Source organism: Choloepus didactylus, chromosome 16 (assembly GCF_015220235.1).
Source record: "Choloepus didactylus isolate mChoDid1 chromosome 16, mChoDid1.pri, whole genome shotgun sequence".
In the NCBI taxonomy this organism is placed as follows: Eukaryota; Metazoa; Chordata; class Mammalia; order Pilosa; family Megalonychidae; genus Choloepus; species Choloepus didactylus.
In genome coordinates, this window is record NC_051322.1 from 72,241,633 (window position 1) to 72,253,866 (window position 12,234).

The following is a 12,234-nucleotide window of genomic DNA, read 5'->3' on the forward strand; positions in this document are numbered from 1 at the left end:
TCTCTGTGCCTCCATCCCCTCTCGGGTAAAACTAGGATGATGATACAGTCTCCTTCTCATTGTCTTGCTGGGAATATTGGATGAGTCCTTGCATGGCAGGGCAGTGTCCGGCCCAGGGCAAGTGCTAGCTACTATGATTGTTATCACTAGTGTGGCTCACAAGACACTAAAAAAATAAAATGAGCCTCCAGGTTTGGGGGTCAGTATCGGTCAAGTATAATTCCTGGCAGAAAGTTTCCAGAGATATGGAATCCACTGCTAAGGGTGGCTGCAGTGTCTCCTCAGAATATTTTAGGAAAGAAAAGGTCCAGGGTCAGTTCTCCGGCTAGTCTGGACTAGTGGAAGGAGGGATGGGTGATCTAAAAATATCAGTAGGCGGTAACGACCCTGCACTGATCTCCTGTAATCCTCACAAAAAACCCGTGGGGTAGGTACAGCTTCCTCATTTGACAGGGAGGAAACTGCGATTAGATGGATGGATATTCTACAGCCGGATCTCTTCCTGCTCCCGGCGCATAATGAATTGTAAGATCAGCCTTTGGAGTCAGACAGACGTGGGTTTGAATCCCGGGTCGGCCAACTGGTAGTTGTGTGACCTTGAATAGATGTTTGACTTTCTGTGTCTTCATTTTCCATTCGGAAAAGCCCATCTTCTGTCATAAATTTAGGGGGAGTATTGCCCCCTTGGAAAAGGCAATGAGCAAAGCCAGGTGACAACCCCAATCATCAGAACAGTTTGGAAAACGGCGCTGACAGGTCCCCTTCTTTGGGAACTAGTTGGGGACTAGCTATATTTATTTGGGAAACGCGTACGTGGGGGCTGCATGTCCCGGCCCTGAGAAACCGTGAGCTTGCTCTCTTGGCAGTCTCTTTTAAAGCTTATAAAATAAGAGGACTGTTTTTGCCTCTTCTACCTTGTGGAGAGGTTTTCTCCTTGGCAGGAGACTTTGTTTTTAACTATACTTCCCCTGCAGTAGAAATCGTGTGATTGGAAAGGTCTTTAGGGAAATGCTGACCCTCTTACCACCACCACCACCACCCCCCCCCCGCCGACTGATGAGGATCACCCCTTTCACCCCTCCCTACTTTTCCAGCTGGTGCACCCTGAACACCATGCGGCTCCCGCTCCTCCGCAGCCGCGATTCGCCTCCACCCTATTCCCAGCCTTTGCGGTGTTTCACCGCAGCCCTATTTTTAGGCGCCGCCCGCCAGCTCTGCAAGCACCGCGTCACGTGCCCAAGGACCGCGCCGGAACGCTCCGCCCCCCGCGCCGGCGGTGGAGCGCGGAGCCGGGGCCGCGGCGCTCTGTCCCGCACCCCGCGCTCTCCGTCTGGGCGCCGGGCCTGGGCCGCGGGCGCGCGGCGATGCGGATCTGGAGCGCGGAGCACGTGTTCCGGTGAGCCGGGGGCGGAGGGCCGGGGGTGCAGGTCTGTGGGTCGAGCTGGGTCTCGGACCCTTGGAAAGTGGAAGGGTGGCTCTCCACTCGGGAAGGCGCCCACGCACGGCATGGGGATCCACGGGGTGCGCAGAGGAGCCGCTGAAGCGGGTGCGGGTGCGGGTGCCTTTCCTTCTCGATGGGGGAGGAGAGGCGGCTGCGCGCCCGCGCGGTGGGATCCGTGGGGAAGGCTTCCTCTGCTCGCGACGCTGCCTGGGTGACGGGGAGGAGGGGGCGCCCGGGCCTGCAGGGGAGGGGGCGCCCAAACCCAATGATGATGATGAGGAGGCGCCCGGGTGATGGGGAGGATAGGGCACACGGGCGATGGAGAGGAGGGGGCGCCCGGCGGATGGGGAGGAGGGGGCGCCGAAAGAGCCCGGGCTGCGCCCGAGGACCCCGGAAACAGCTCTGTTGAGGCTTTCCGTGCCCTGGGATGGGGGTGGGGGTCTGTGAGTGGAGGCCTGGGTCCTGCGGTGCTGGTTTGGTTAGGGGGCATCCCACACCCAGGAGATGGCCCTGCCTGCAGACTGCTCTCTCTTGGGGAGGGGGCAGGGGAACGGATGCTATTTAATGTCCCAGGGAGGGGGCAAGCCCGCCGGTGGCTCCCCTTCTGGCGAGGTTCGCCAGGCAGGTGATGCTGACGTTCCGCGTGCGTGCTGGATTGCAGGAGCTGGGTGCGAAGAAGGCGTGTGGGGCATCTGGGACCTTGGCCCTGATCGCACCCGTGGGCTCAGAAGGCCTCCCAGCCCTGGTGACGCAAAGTGCTAGCTGCTTCTTAAGGTCACTGCGCCGATACACTAAAATCGTTCTTTAAAATAGTTTTTAAAAGAACAAAGATTTTTAAATTCCCTGACCCTACTTAGAGAAGCATTTCTGTTTTGGGAAAAAAAAAATTACTGCATGAAATGGAATTATCTTTTGGCCTCTTTATGATGAAAGTGTATCAAATGGTGTTAATACTTCTGAACTTTTTTTAAGTGAAAATTTTAAACTCAATAGGGTCTAATTTTGGCAGTTTTTTCCTGCACAACCTGCAGCTTTAGTTCCATGAGAGAGTAAGCTCCTTCCTCCCCCCACAAATGATTTGAGGGACCCTTTTCTCAGTTCTTCCAAGGATGGAGCTGATCAGTGCCTTCCTGGATGCGGAGAACAGCAGTTAATCCTCTAGAGGACCTAGAGGTTCTGAAAGGTGGGTGACAAGCCAGTTGTCTACTGTGAAAAGTCACTCTGATGCTTTTGAAAATTTTCACAGCTGCCAACTGCCACTGATATTTGGAATTAAAAGCCAATGGTGGAAATGAAATTCGACAAACATGGATGCAGCTGTCAGGGGGGCATGGCTGGGGGCAGGGTGGGGGGCAGGACAGGGAGCTCAGGTCCAGCTGGGCCTCTCGCGATGTTCCCTCTTGCGCGGTTGGTTCCCACCCTATTTTTCATTTAGGTTTTGTACCCACTTTTGTACCCGTCATCCATCTATACGCTGGATAAAGGGACTGTGAACCACAAGGTTTTCACAAATCACACTGTCACCCCCTGTAAGCTACTCAGTTAGTTATACAATTGTCTTCAAGAGTCAAGGCTACTGTGTTGCAGTTTGACAGCTGCTGGTATTTACTTCTTGCTATTCCAACACACTAAAACCTAAAAAAGGTTACTTTATAGTGCATAAGAATACCCTCCAGAGTGACCTCTTGACTGCATTTGGAATCTCTCAGCCACTGAAACTTTATTTTGTTTCATTTCGCTTCACCTTTTTGGTCAAGAAGATGTTCTCCATCCCATGGTGCCGGGTCTGGATTCCTCCCTGGGAGTCATATTCCACGTTTCCAGGGAGATTCACTCCCTGGGTGTCAGATCCCACGTGGGGGGGTGGGCAGTGAGTTCACCCGCCAAGTTGGCTTAGTTAGAGAGAGAGGGCCACATCTAAGCAATGGAGAGGCACTCAGGGGGAGACTCTTAGGCACAATTATAAATTGGCTTAGCCTCTCCTTTGCAGCAACAAGCTTCATAAGGGTAAGCCCCAAGATAGAGGGCTTGGCATACCAAATTGTCAATCCTCAATGTTTGTGAGAATATCAGTAATAACCCAGGTGGGGATGTCCAACATTTCCACATGTTGCCCCAGCTCCTCAGGGGGGCCCTGCATATATATTTTTATTCTCTGCCCAAATTACTTTGGGATGTATTGCTATTTCACACTAACCTGTACAAACCTACCAGATCTCACTTCCTATTCAAAGTCCATGTAATTATAGTGTTGAATAAACTGACTGTACAAGTTAAATTATTTAGTGTGCTATAGAAGATATATATCCTGCACCAGATAAACATCTCTTCCCTTGGTCTCACATAGAAGTTGAAATTTTAAAACACAGTATTGTCCTTTTCACTTTGGCCTGATTTGCCTTAGTCCTAATCAGATCTGCCTCATTCATGTCTCTAATTGAAGTCTGGAGTCTTTTTCAGCTTTTGAAACAGTTGTTGTATGCACTAATACTGACATTCATATCTGCCGAGCTCTAGCTCTGAGTTTCAGGTGTCACACTGATACCCAAAGTTCCAGAGACTGACCAGGTTATACACAAAGGGATCAGCATCTCAGAATTTGGAGACGACCATTACAATTCAGGAATAGATGTGACTGCTGTAAGAGCTTACAATCTAGGGACTATTACAATAAATGGTCCCCTGATAGGCTGTGCTCTAAGATGAAATTTTCAGAGTTTACATATTGTAGTTAGTTCATATTGGTGAGGTATTACAATGTTTGTCTTTGGAACTTTGAATAGGAAGTGAGATCTGGTAGGCATACTTCACTCAAATGCATTCTACAGGATCCGTTCACCTCCTTGTATGTCTCACAGCTTCACTCCTTCTGCAGTTGCTCAGTATTCCATTGTATGCATACTCACCAGTTCACCATTATGTTCCTCAGTCGATGTACCCTTAGGCCACCTCCGTCCATTGCAAATCATAAATACTGCCTCCACAAACACCAGCGTGCAAATGTCCATTCATGTCCCTGCTCTCAGATCTTCCAATCATATACCCCGTAGTGGGGTTGCAGGACCTTGTGACACCCACATACTTAGCTCCTTGTGGAACCACCACACTGTCCTCCAGACAGGCCACACCATTCTACTTCCCCATCAACAGTGAATACATACATCTCTCTCTCCAAGTTCTCTCCAGCACTTGTGTCCCTCTGTTTATTTTTTCCCCTGCAATTTTATAAGGATATATTCAAATATCATACAATCGTCCACAGTGTACTATCAGTTATTTACAGTATCATCATATAGTTGTGCATTCATCACTACAGTTAGCACTTGCATATATTCACAACTCAGAGAAAGAAATGAAACAAGAGAATAATAAAGAGGATAAAAGGAAAAGTAAAAATAAGATAAAATACAGCCACAAAGAAAGAGGAAGAGGCACAAAAAAAGTAAAAAGACAAAAGAAAAAGAAAAAAATGGCAACTAAAAAGCCACAAAAGAAAAGGTTAAAATACCATAAAAAAGTCAGAGAACAACACTAATGCCAAGAATCCCATACTTCTCCCTTATGTCCCCCTCCTATAGGCATTTAGCTTTGGTGTATTGCCTTTGTTACAGTTAAAGAAAGCATATTACAATGGTACTGTTAACTGTAGACTCTGGCCCACATTGATTGTGTTTTTCCCCCAATACCACCCCCCTTTTTTAACACCTTGCAAAGTTGACATTCGTTTGTTCTTCCTCATGCAAAAACATATTTGTACATTTTAAGACAATCACTGACCACTCTAGGTTTCACTAAGCCACACAGTCCCAGTCTGTTTCTTTCTTTCTGGTGTCCTGCATGCCCCTAACCTTTCTCTTTCAACTGTACTCACAATCATCTTTGTTCAGTGTACTTACATTATTGTGCTACCTTCTCCCAACATTGTGCTCCAAACCTCTCTCTCCTATCTTTTCCTATCTGTCTGTTTTGTTCCCTTTGGTATTTCCTATAGAGCACGTATCTTGTTCGCAAACTCTCTCATTGTCTGTTTGAGAATATTTTAAACTCTCCCTCATATTTAAAGGACTTTTTTTTTCTACCAGGTATAAAATTCTTGGTTGGTGGGTTTTTCTCTTTCAGTATCTTAAATATACCACCGTCTTCTTGCCTCCATGGTTTCTACTGAGAAATCTGCAAATTGTCTTATTGATTTTCCCTTGTATGTGATGGATTGCTGTTCTCTTGCTGCTTCCAGAATTCTTTGTCTTTGATGTTTGATAATCTGATTATTAAGTGTCTTGTCGTAAGTCTATTCAGATCTATTCTGTTTGGAGTTCACTGTGCTTCTTGGGTCTGTAATTTTATGTCTTTCATAAGGGATGGGAAATTTTCAGTGGCTATTTCCTCCATTATTGCCTCTGCCTCTTTTCCCTTCTCTTCCCCTTCTGAGACACGCATAACACATACATTCATGTGCTCCATGTTGTCACTCAGTTCCCTGAGACATTGCTCATATCTCTCCATTCTTTTCCCCATCTGTTCTTTTGTGTGTAGGGTTTCAGATGTCCTGTTCTCCAGTTCATGCATCTTTTCTTCTGCGTCTTGAAATCTGCTGCTGTATGTCACCATCATGTCCTTCATCTCTTGTGTTGTGCTTTTCATTCCCATAAGTTTTGCCAACTATTTTTTCAAACTTTCAATTTCTTCCTTGTGTTTACCCAATGTCTTCTTTATATCCTTCATCTCTTTTGCCATATCTTCCCTCAACTCATTGAATTGATTTTTGGATTCATTTTTTAATTGATTTAGGAGATTTGTTTCATTAATAATTAGTTGTTTCAATTCCTGTATCTCATTGAAGTATAAGGTTATTCCTTTGACTGGGCTGAATCTTCATTTTTCCTAGTGTGATTTTTCACTTTCTATTGTCTAGGCATCTGATTTCCTTGAATGCCTCAATCACATTTTCCCAGACCAGAGGGACTCAGGTCTCAAGGGGAAGATGTGTATTCAGTATTCCCTGAGGGTGGGTCCTAGAAGATTGACAGACTTTCCCGTGAGGTCACTAGTCTCTGTGCTTTCCCTGTCCAGCCCAGCAGGTGGTGCTTGTCAGCCCGGAGCTCCCCACCAACATAAAGAGGTGCAGTTTCTTTAATTCAAGTGGACTTGTTGAGGGGCTGAGAGTGTCAGAAGCCAAGCTTAAGTTGTTTCTGGTTTGTTTATTTCTCCCCATGCCCTATTGTCTGAATTCTCTGAGGGAGGGCAGCACCTTGAGCTAGTCCCACCCCCCTTTTCTTAGGGAAGAGACACCTCAAGAGAGTTATCTTCTCCATTTGAATTCCTCCTTTGTCTTTCTGGCTCTCTCTAATGGGCTGCTTAGAATGAGAGAAAAAAAAAAATGGAAAAAGAGCGAAATCCCCTTTTCAGAGCGAGTCCCCAGTCCCTCAGTTTTCTTGGGATACTGCCCGGTCTTCCAGTATCCTGAGGTCAGCCATCTCCAAAAGTCTCTGTTTTTATTTGTTTACGTATTTTTTTCCCTGTCAGCCTTAACTTCTCCCTGCCGGAAGGAGTCTGCTTTTCTTCTTACTCTGTGCTTCTGGCTTGTATTCAGTAGTCCAAATGTGTTTATTAAAACTGCAATTGGAGCTTGGTTGAGTTACTTTCCCTGTAACCTGTTTCTTTTTTCTACATGGCAGTGTTTCTGCTCAGCCAGCCCTGTCTGAGGGGGAAGGGGCTTCAGTTCCAGGTTTGTGGAGCTTTACTTATGATTCTGTGCTACAATCTCAGCCTCTCCACCCATGGCAGGCTGGTGTACGATGTGTGTCCATTCACAGATGTCTCCCAACAGTTGTTCCAGATCATTTACTAGTTGTTCCTGGTTATTTACTGGCTGCTCTAGAGGAGGAACTAAATTCCACACCTCTCTCTGCCACCGTCTTGCTCTGCCCCCCTGCCTTGTGTTTTGAACACATCTTTTCCCTACCTGTCATCTTTGTCACGTCTCACGTTGGTCATTTGGAGCATGTGAGTTCATTGAGTTTTGTGTTATTGGGACACCATCAAGCTCATGGATATGAGCTTTCTAAAATTCTCATTTTCACTTGAAACCTCAAATATTATCTTTGGAACCAAATACTGTTGGTTGTTTTCCTTGAAGTGGCAGGCTCACATCGTTTGTTTTTGAGACGGTGTCCCAAATGCCCGGCTAGATGGCCATCATCAGCCTGTCAGTCAGCTTTCACGTGACAGCGGTGGGCTCCAGTTCAGATGACTCCCCAGACTTTTTCTGCAGAAGACCCGGTGTTAGGCCCTTAACCCATGAAACGCACAGTTCCTATTGGAAAAACCTCCTGTGTTACTGGCCCCTTTCCAAGTTTTATGTCTCTAGATTCTTCTTCCTTACCCAGATCTGAGCTTGATCGTGCCCCTAACAATTCTTTCTTTAAAACTTAGAAGAAAGGGTTGACTCGCTGTGTATCTTACAGAGTGTTTGGGACTCTCCCAGTCTCTGTTTTTCATCACTTTAAGTTCAAGCTGACGGACTTTAGCTTAGCAACATGATTTTGTGGTGTGAAAAACCAAGGCTATGTGATTTGTAGCTACGGAGAAGGGGTTTTAGACCTGGAGGCCATGGACTGTAACAGGAAGAACCGGCTTGGGGTGGGGAGACCTGGCCCTAATCTTTGGCCTTGCTGCTAATGTTTTGACTTGGGGCAAGAGGGTTGTAAAATAAAGTAAATGGCCAATAAATTAGGTTGAAAATGATATCCAAAAAGCAACACAATTTCAATTTGTTCATAGGCCTTGATATTTGATTTAGTAATTCCATTTTTAGAAATTTATCCTAAGTGAAAATTAGATATGTTGAAAGATGGGTGTGTCCAAGGATGTTCACTACCAATTGTCAAAGGAAAAACGAACCCAAGGGATTGGCTGGATGCAGATATCCACCGGGCAGCCTACTACACAGCTACTGATGGTCATATTTTTGACAATAGCTTCATGATATAGGAAAGTATTCATCATCAGGTATAAAGTATAGATGGGAAACCCATATATGGAGTATAATCCCAGTTTAATTTTTTTAAAAAGTGTGTGCATATATTTGTGTGTACACATGTATGTACACATGTTACACATGTGTGTATATTCTAATTGGTATGTATGGTATGGGTCTCTGTGTGTGTACCTCTGTGTGTATATGTATGTATATGTCTATTTGCATGTTATACATTGTGTATACTTACATGTGTGTATTTGTTTCTGTGTGTAAATTTGTGTCTGTGTGTATATGTGTATCTCTGCATATGTGCATTTCTGTGTGTATGTGTATGTTTTTGTATGTGTGCTTGTGTGTTTTGTGTATGAATACATGTATATGAGTGTGACTCTGTGTGTATATGTGTGTCTGTGTGTGTCTGCATGTGTGCGCACCCTTGTCTCTCCATGTGTGTGTGCACATGTATGTGCGTGCCTCTCCATGTGTATTTGTGTCCCTGAGTGTTGTATATGTGTATGTCTGTGTAATGCCTCTCTATGTATATATTTGTGTGCCTGTGTGTGCCTCTGTGTGTGTGCACACCTGCGTGTCTCTGTGTGTGTAGGTCTATGCTGTTCAGACATGACCGGGCACCTCCGGAAGAACGATGGCACTGCTGGGCCGTCCTTACCCTGGGGGCCCATGTGAAGGTAGAGTTGGGGCTCCGGGCCTCCCAGCAGCCCCTCGGCGAGCTGAGGCAGGTGCATCCTGGGGCTCAGGCCTGCCTCTGGTATGTGAACTCTGAGCTCTGGGAGGCCTTGGCAGCAGGACGTCTGGCGAGGGGCACCTGATGGCAGGAAACGGGCGTTTGCCCCTCTCACCTGAGGGCTCATGGTGTTGGGGGCAGTGCCAGGGGAGCCAGTGGCATCCTGGTGATTCCCAGGGAGGTCCCATGGGAGCCTCAGGGGGCGCTGTGTGGGCACCAGGCAACTTCGGGGCTCTGCAGGGTTGGAAGGCTGGCATCCAAGGGGGTCGTGTGGTAGCCCTACCTGGGCTCCCAGGCCGCGAACCTTGAAGTCTAGGGGTTTCTGTGCAGATAAGACGAGGCATGTAGGCTGGCATGTGGAGATGCTTTCTTTCCCTTAAACTTTTTATTTTGTGATAATTTCACACTTACAGGACAGTTGCAAAAATAATACAAAACCCATACAGAGAATGCCAGCATGGCCCTATGGGGCTCCCCTGCCGCAGTACCCAGATCCACCACTTTTAACATTGTCCCATATTTGCTGTATCATTCTGTCATCTGTCATCTGTCATCTGTCTATCCATCCATCTATCCATCCATCCATCCATTTTCTACATATTTGAGGATAGCTTTATACATCATATTCCTTGAACACTCAACGCTTCATGTACATTGCCTAAGAACAGGATGGCCACTATATTATGAAACTATAATTTCAACTTTCACTCTATATTCCAGTTTTTTCATATGCCCCAATAATGTCCTTTTGGGCATTTTTGCCTCCATTAGTTGATCCAGTTCAGGATCATGTATTGCATTTGATTGTCTTTTTCTTATAGTGGCTCTTATTTTTTATTGTGGAAACCACAGAGTTTCCCACCACAACCACTCCTAAGCATGCAATTTCATGGGATTTATCACACTCACAGTGTTGCAGGACCCTCAGCCACCCATAACCAGTTTCCCTTCACCCCAAACAGAAACTCTACCCATTAAGCATTAACTTCCCACTGCCCCTTTTCTCCCTGCACCCTTGCAAACTTGTATTCTACTTTCTGAGTCTATGTCTTTGCTTATTCTATGTATGTCATGGAAGTGAAATCATACAGTATCTGCCCTTTGGGGTCTGGTTTATTTCACTTGATGCGATCTCTCCAAGGTTCATCTACTTGGTCTCCTGTATCACAGCTGCGTCCCTTTTCCTAGCTGAATAATACTCCATCGTACGTCCACACCACACTTTTGTTTATCCAGTCATCTTTTGGCAATTGTGAATACTACCTCTATGGACATTGGTGTACTAGAGAAGCTTTTAGTTTTCTTCATACTTTCCTTTTTTCCCAAATATTTGAACACTTTTTTTTTTAAATCAGAATAGAATAAAATTTGGCCTCTTCAAGTCATAAACTAGTTAGAGGTTAATCTGGATAACACATCAGTAGTCGGTAGCAGGAGCCTGCTCTAGACATTTTTATGACAGATGTTATTATTTTATTTTGACACTGCAGAGCTGCTGGTGTCAGCGGCCAATTAGGACAAGGAGCCAAACTGCGGGAACAGCCGATCCTTTGTTCCTTTGCTGCCGGGCACAGGCAGGAGGCAGAGGAGGAGCCGGCCCCCCAGGGTGCCCTTTTCCCTACGGGGCAGCGGATGCAGTGCAGACGGGGGTCCACCCACTGCCGAGGAGCCCGGGACAAAAGGGCCCTGTGTCTTCAGGGCCCAGGAGGCTGGGAGGAGGGGGAGTAGGCGGGAGTGGGAGGGACCGAGCCAGAGTGGGTGAAGTGCCCCAGCAGGGCCCCTGAGGGGAGGGGAGGGTCCTGGGCTCGGGGTGCAGATGTGTCTGTGAGCTCGCCCGGGGAGATTGGGGGTGGGGGAGGTGTCCTTGCTGCAGCGCCCTCTAGAGACCGCAGAGAGGCACTGCGTGCCCCGAGGGTGATGGGGGAGGTATGCGGGGCGGGGCTTTCTTGTCACTTGGGATCAGCATTACAGACAGGATTTTAATTTCAAACTTTTTATTTTGAATTACTTTCAAATGTACAGGACAGTTGCAAAAATAATACAAACCCCATACAGAGAACCCCAAACAAATCCATACCCTGCTAGGTACCCAGATCCACCCACCAATTTTAACATTTTCCCGCATTTGCCATATCATTCTACCTATCCATCAATGTAACAACCCACCTATCTATCTAATTATCTGTCTGACTAGCTACTCATCAATGCATTTTCCCAGCACTTGAGTGTAGGTTGTAGACATCACACTTCCTGAATGCTTAATACTGCCGGGTACAAATCCTAAGAACAAGGATATTCAGGTCTGTAACCACCTTAACTGCAGTTAGCAAGTTCAATAAATTTATCGTTGAAATAAAGCTTACAATCTGTATTCCAATTTGTTCATATGTTCTGGTAATGTCCTTTTGAGCTTTCTCTCCTCCCTTATAAATCCTATCCAGGATCATGTATTGCCTTTAACTGTCATTGTCTCTTTAGTTGCTCTTATATCATTTTTTTTCTTCTTTTATTGTAGGAATGAGTTTTAATTCTATGGTTGCTAAAACAAATACCATACAGTGGGTTGGCTTAAACAATGGAAATTCATTGGCTCATGGTTTTTTTTTAATGCAATTATATTGAGATCTATTCACATAACATACAGTCCTCCAAAGTGTACAATCATTTGTTCACAGTATCGTCATATAGTTGTGCATACATCACCACAATGAATCTTTGAACATTTTCATTACTCCAAAAATAAGATAAAAATTAAAATATAAAAAGAACATTCAAAACATCCCATTCCCCTTCTCCCTCCATTGTTCATTTACTTTTTTTAAAATACAGTTTTACTGAGATATATTCACACACCCACTGTGTACAATTATTCACAGTTGTGTGTTCGTCACCAGAGTCAATTTTTGAACCTTTTTCTTACTCCAAAATAAAAATAAAAGCAAAAAAAGAACACTCAAAATGTTCCATCCCCTCCATCCCACCTATTCTTCTAATTTTTGTCCTCATTTTCCCACTCATCTGTCCATACACTGGATAAAGGGAGTGTGAGCCACAAGGTTTTCACAATCA

General features: G+C 45.7%; 1 protein-coding gene across 10 annotated transcripts in view; it reads left to right on the plus strand.

Moving 5' to 3' along the window:
* The first annotated feature begins 1,274 nt into the window (after positions 1–1,274).
* PRELID3A (PRELI domain containing 3A) overlaps positions 1,275–12,234 on the plus strand; it is a 54,885-nt gene continuing 43,925 nt past the window's right edge. For 9 of the 10 annotated variants that reach the window (XM_037806102.1, XM_037806105.1, XM_037806104.1 and 6 more), the window contains exon 1: positions 1,277–1,396. In XM_037806102.1, the coding sequence (XP_037662030.1) occupies positions 1,365–1,396 (32 nt within the window). In that variant the 5' untranslated portion in view covers positions 1,277–1,364. Of the gene's footprint in view, positions 1,397–12,234 lie in introns of all 10 variants that reach the window. The other variant, XM_037806103.1, reaches the window with a different exon arrangement.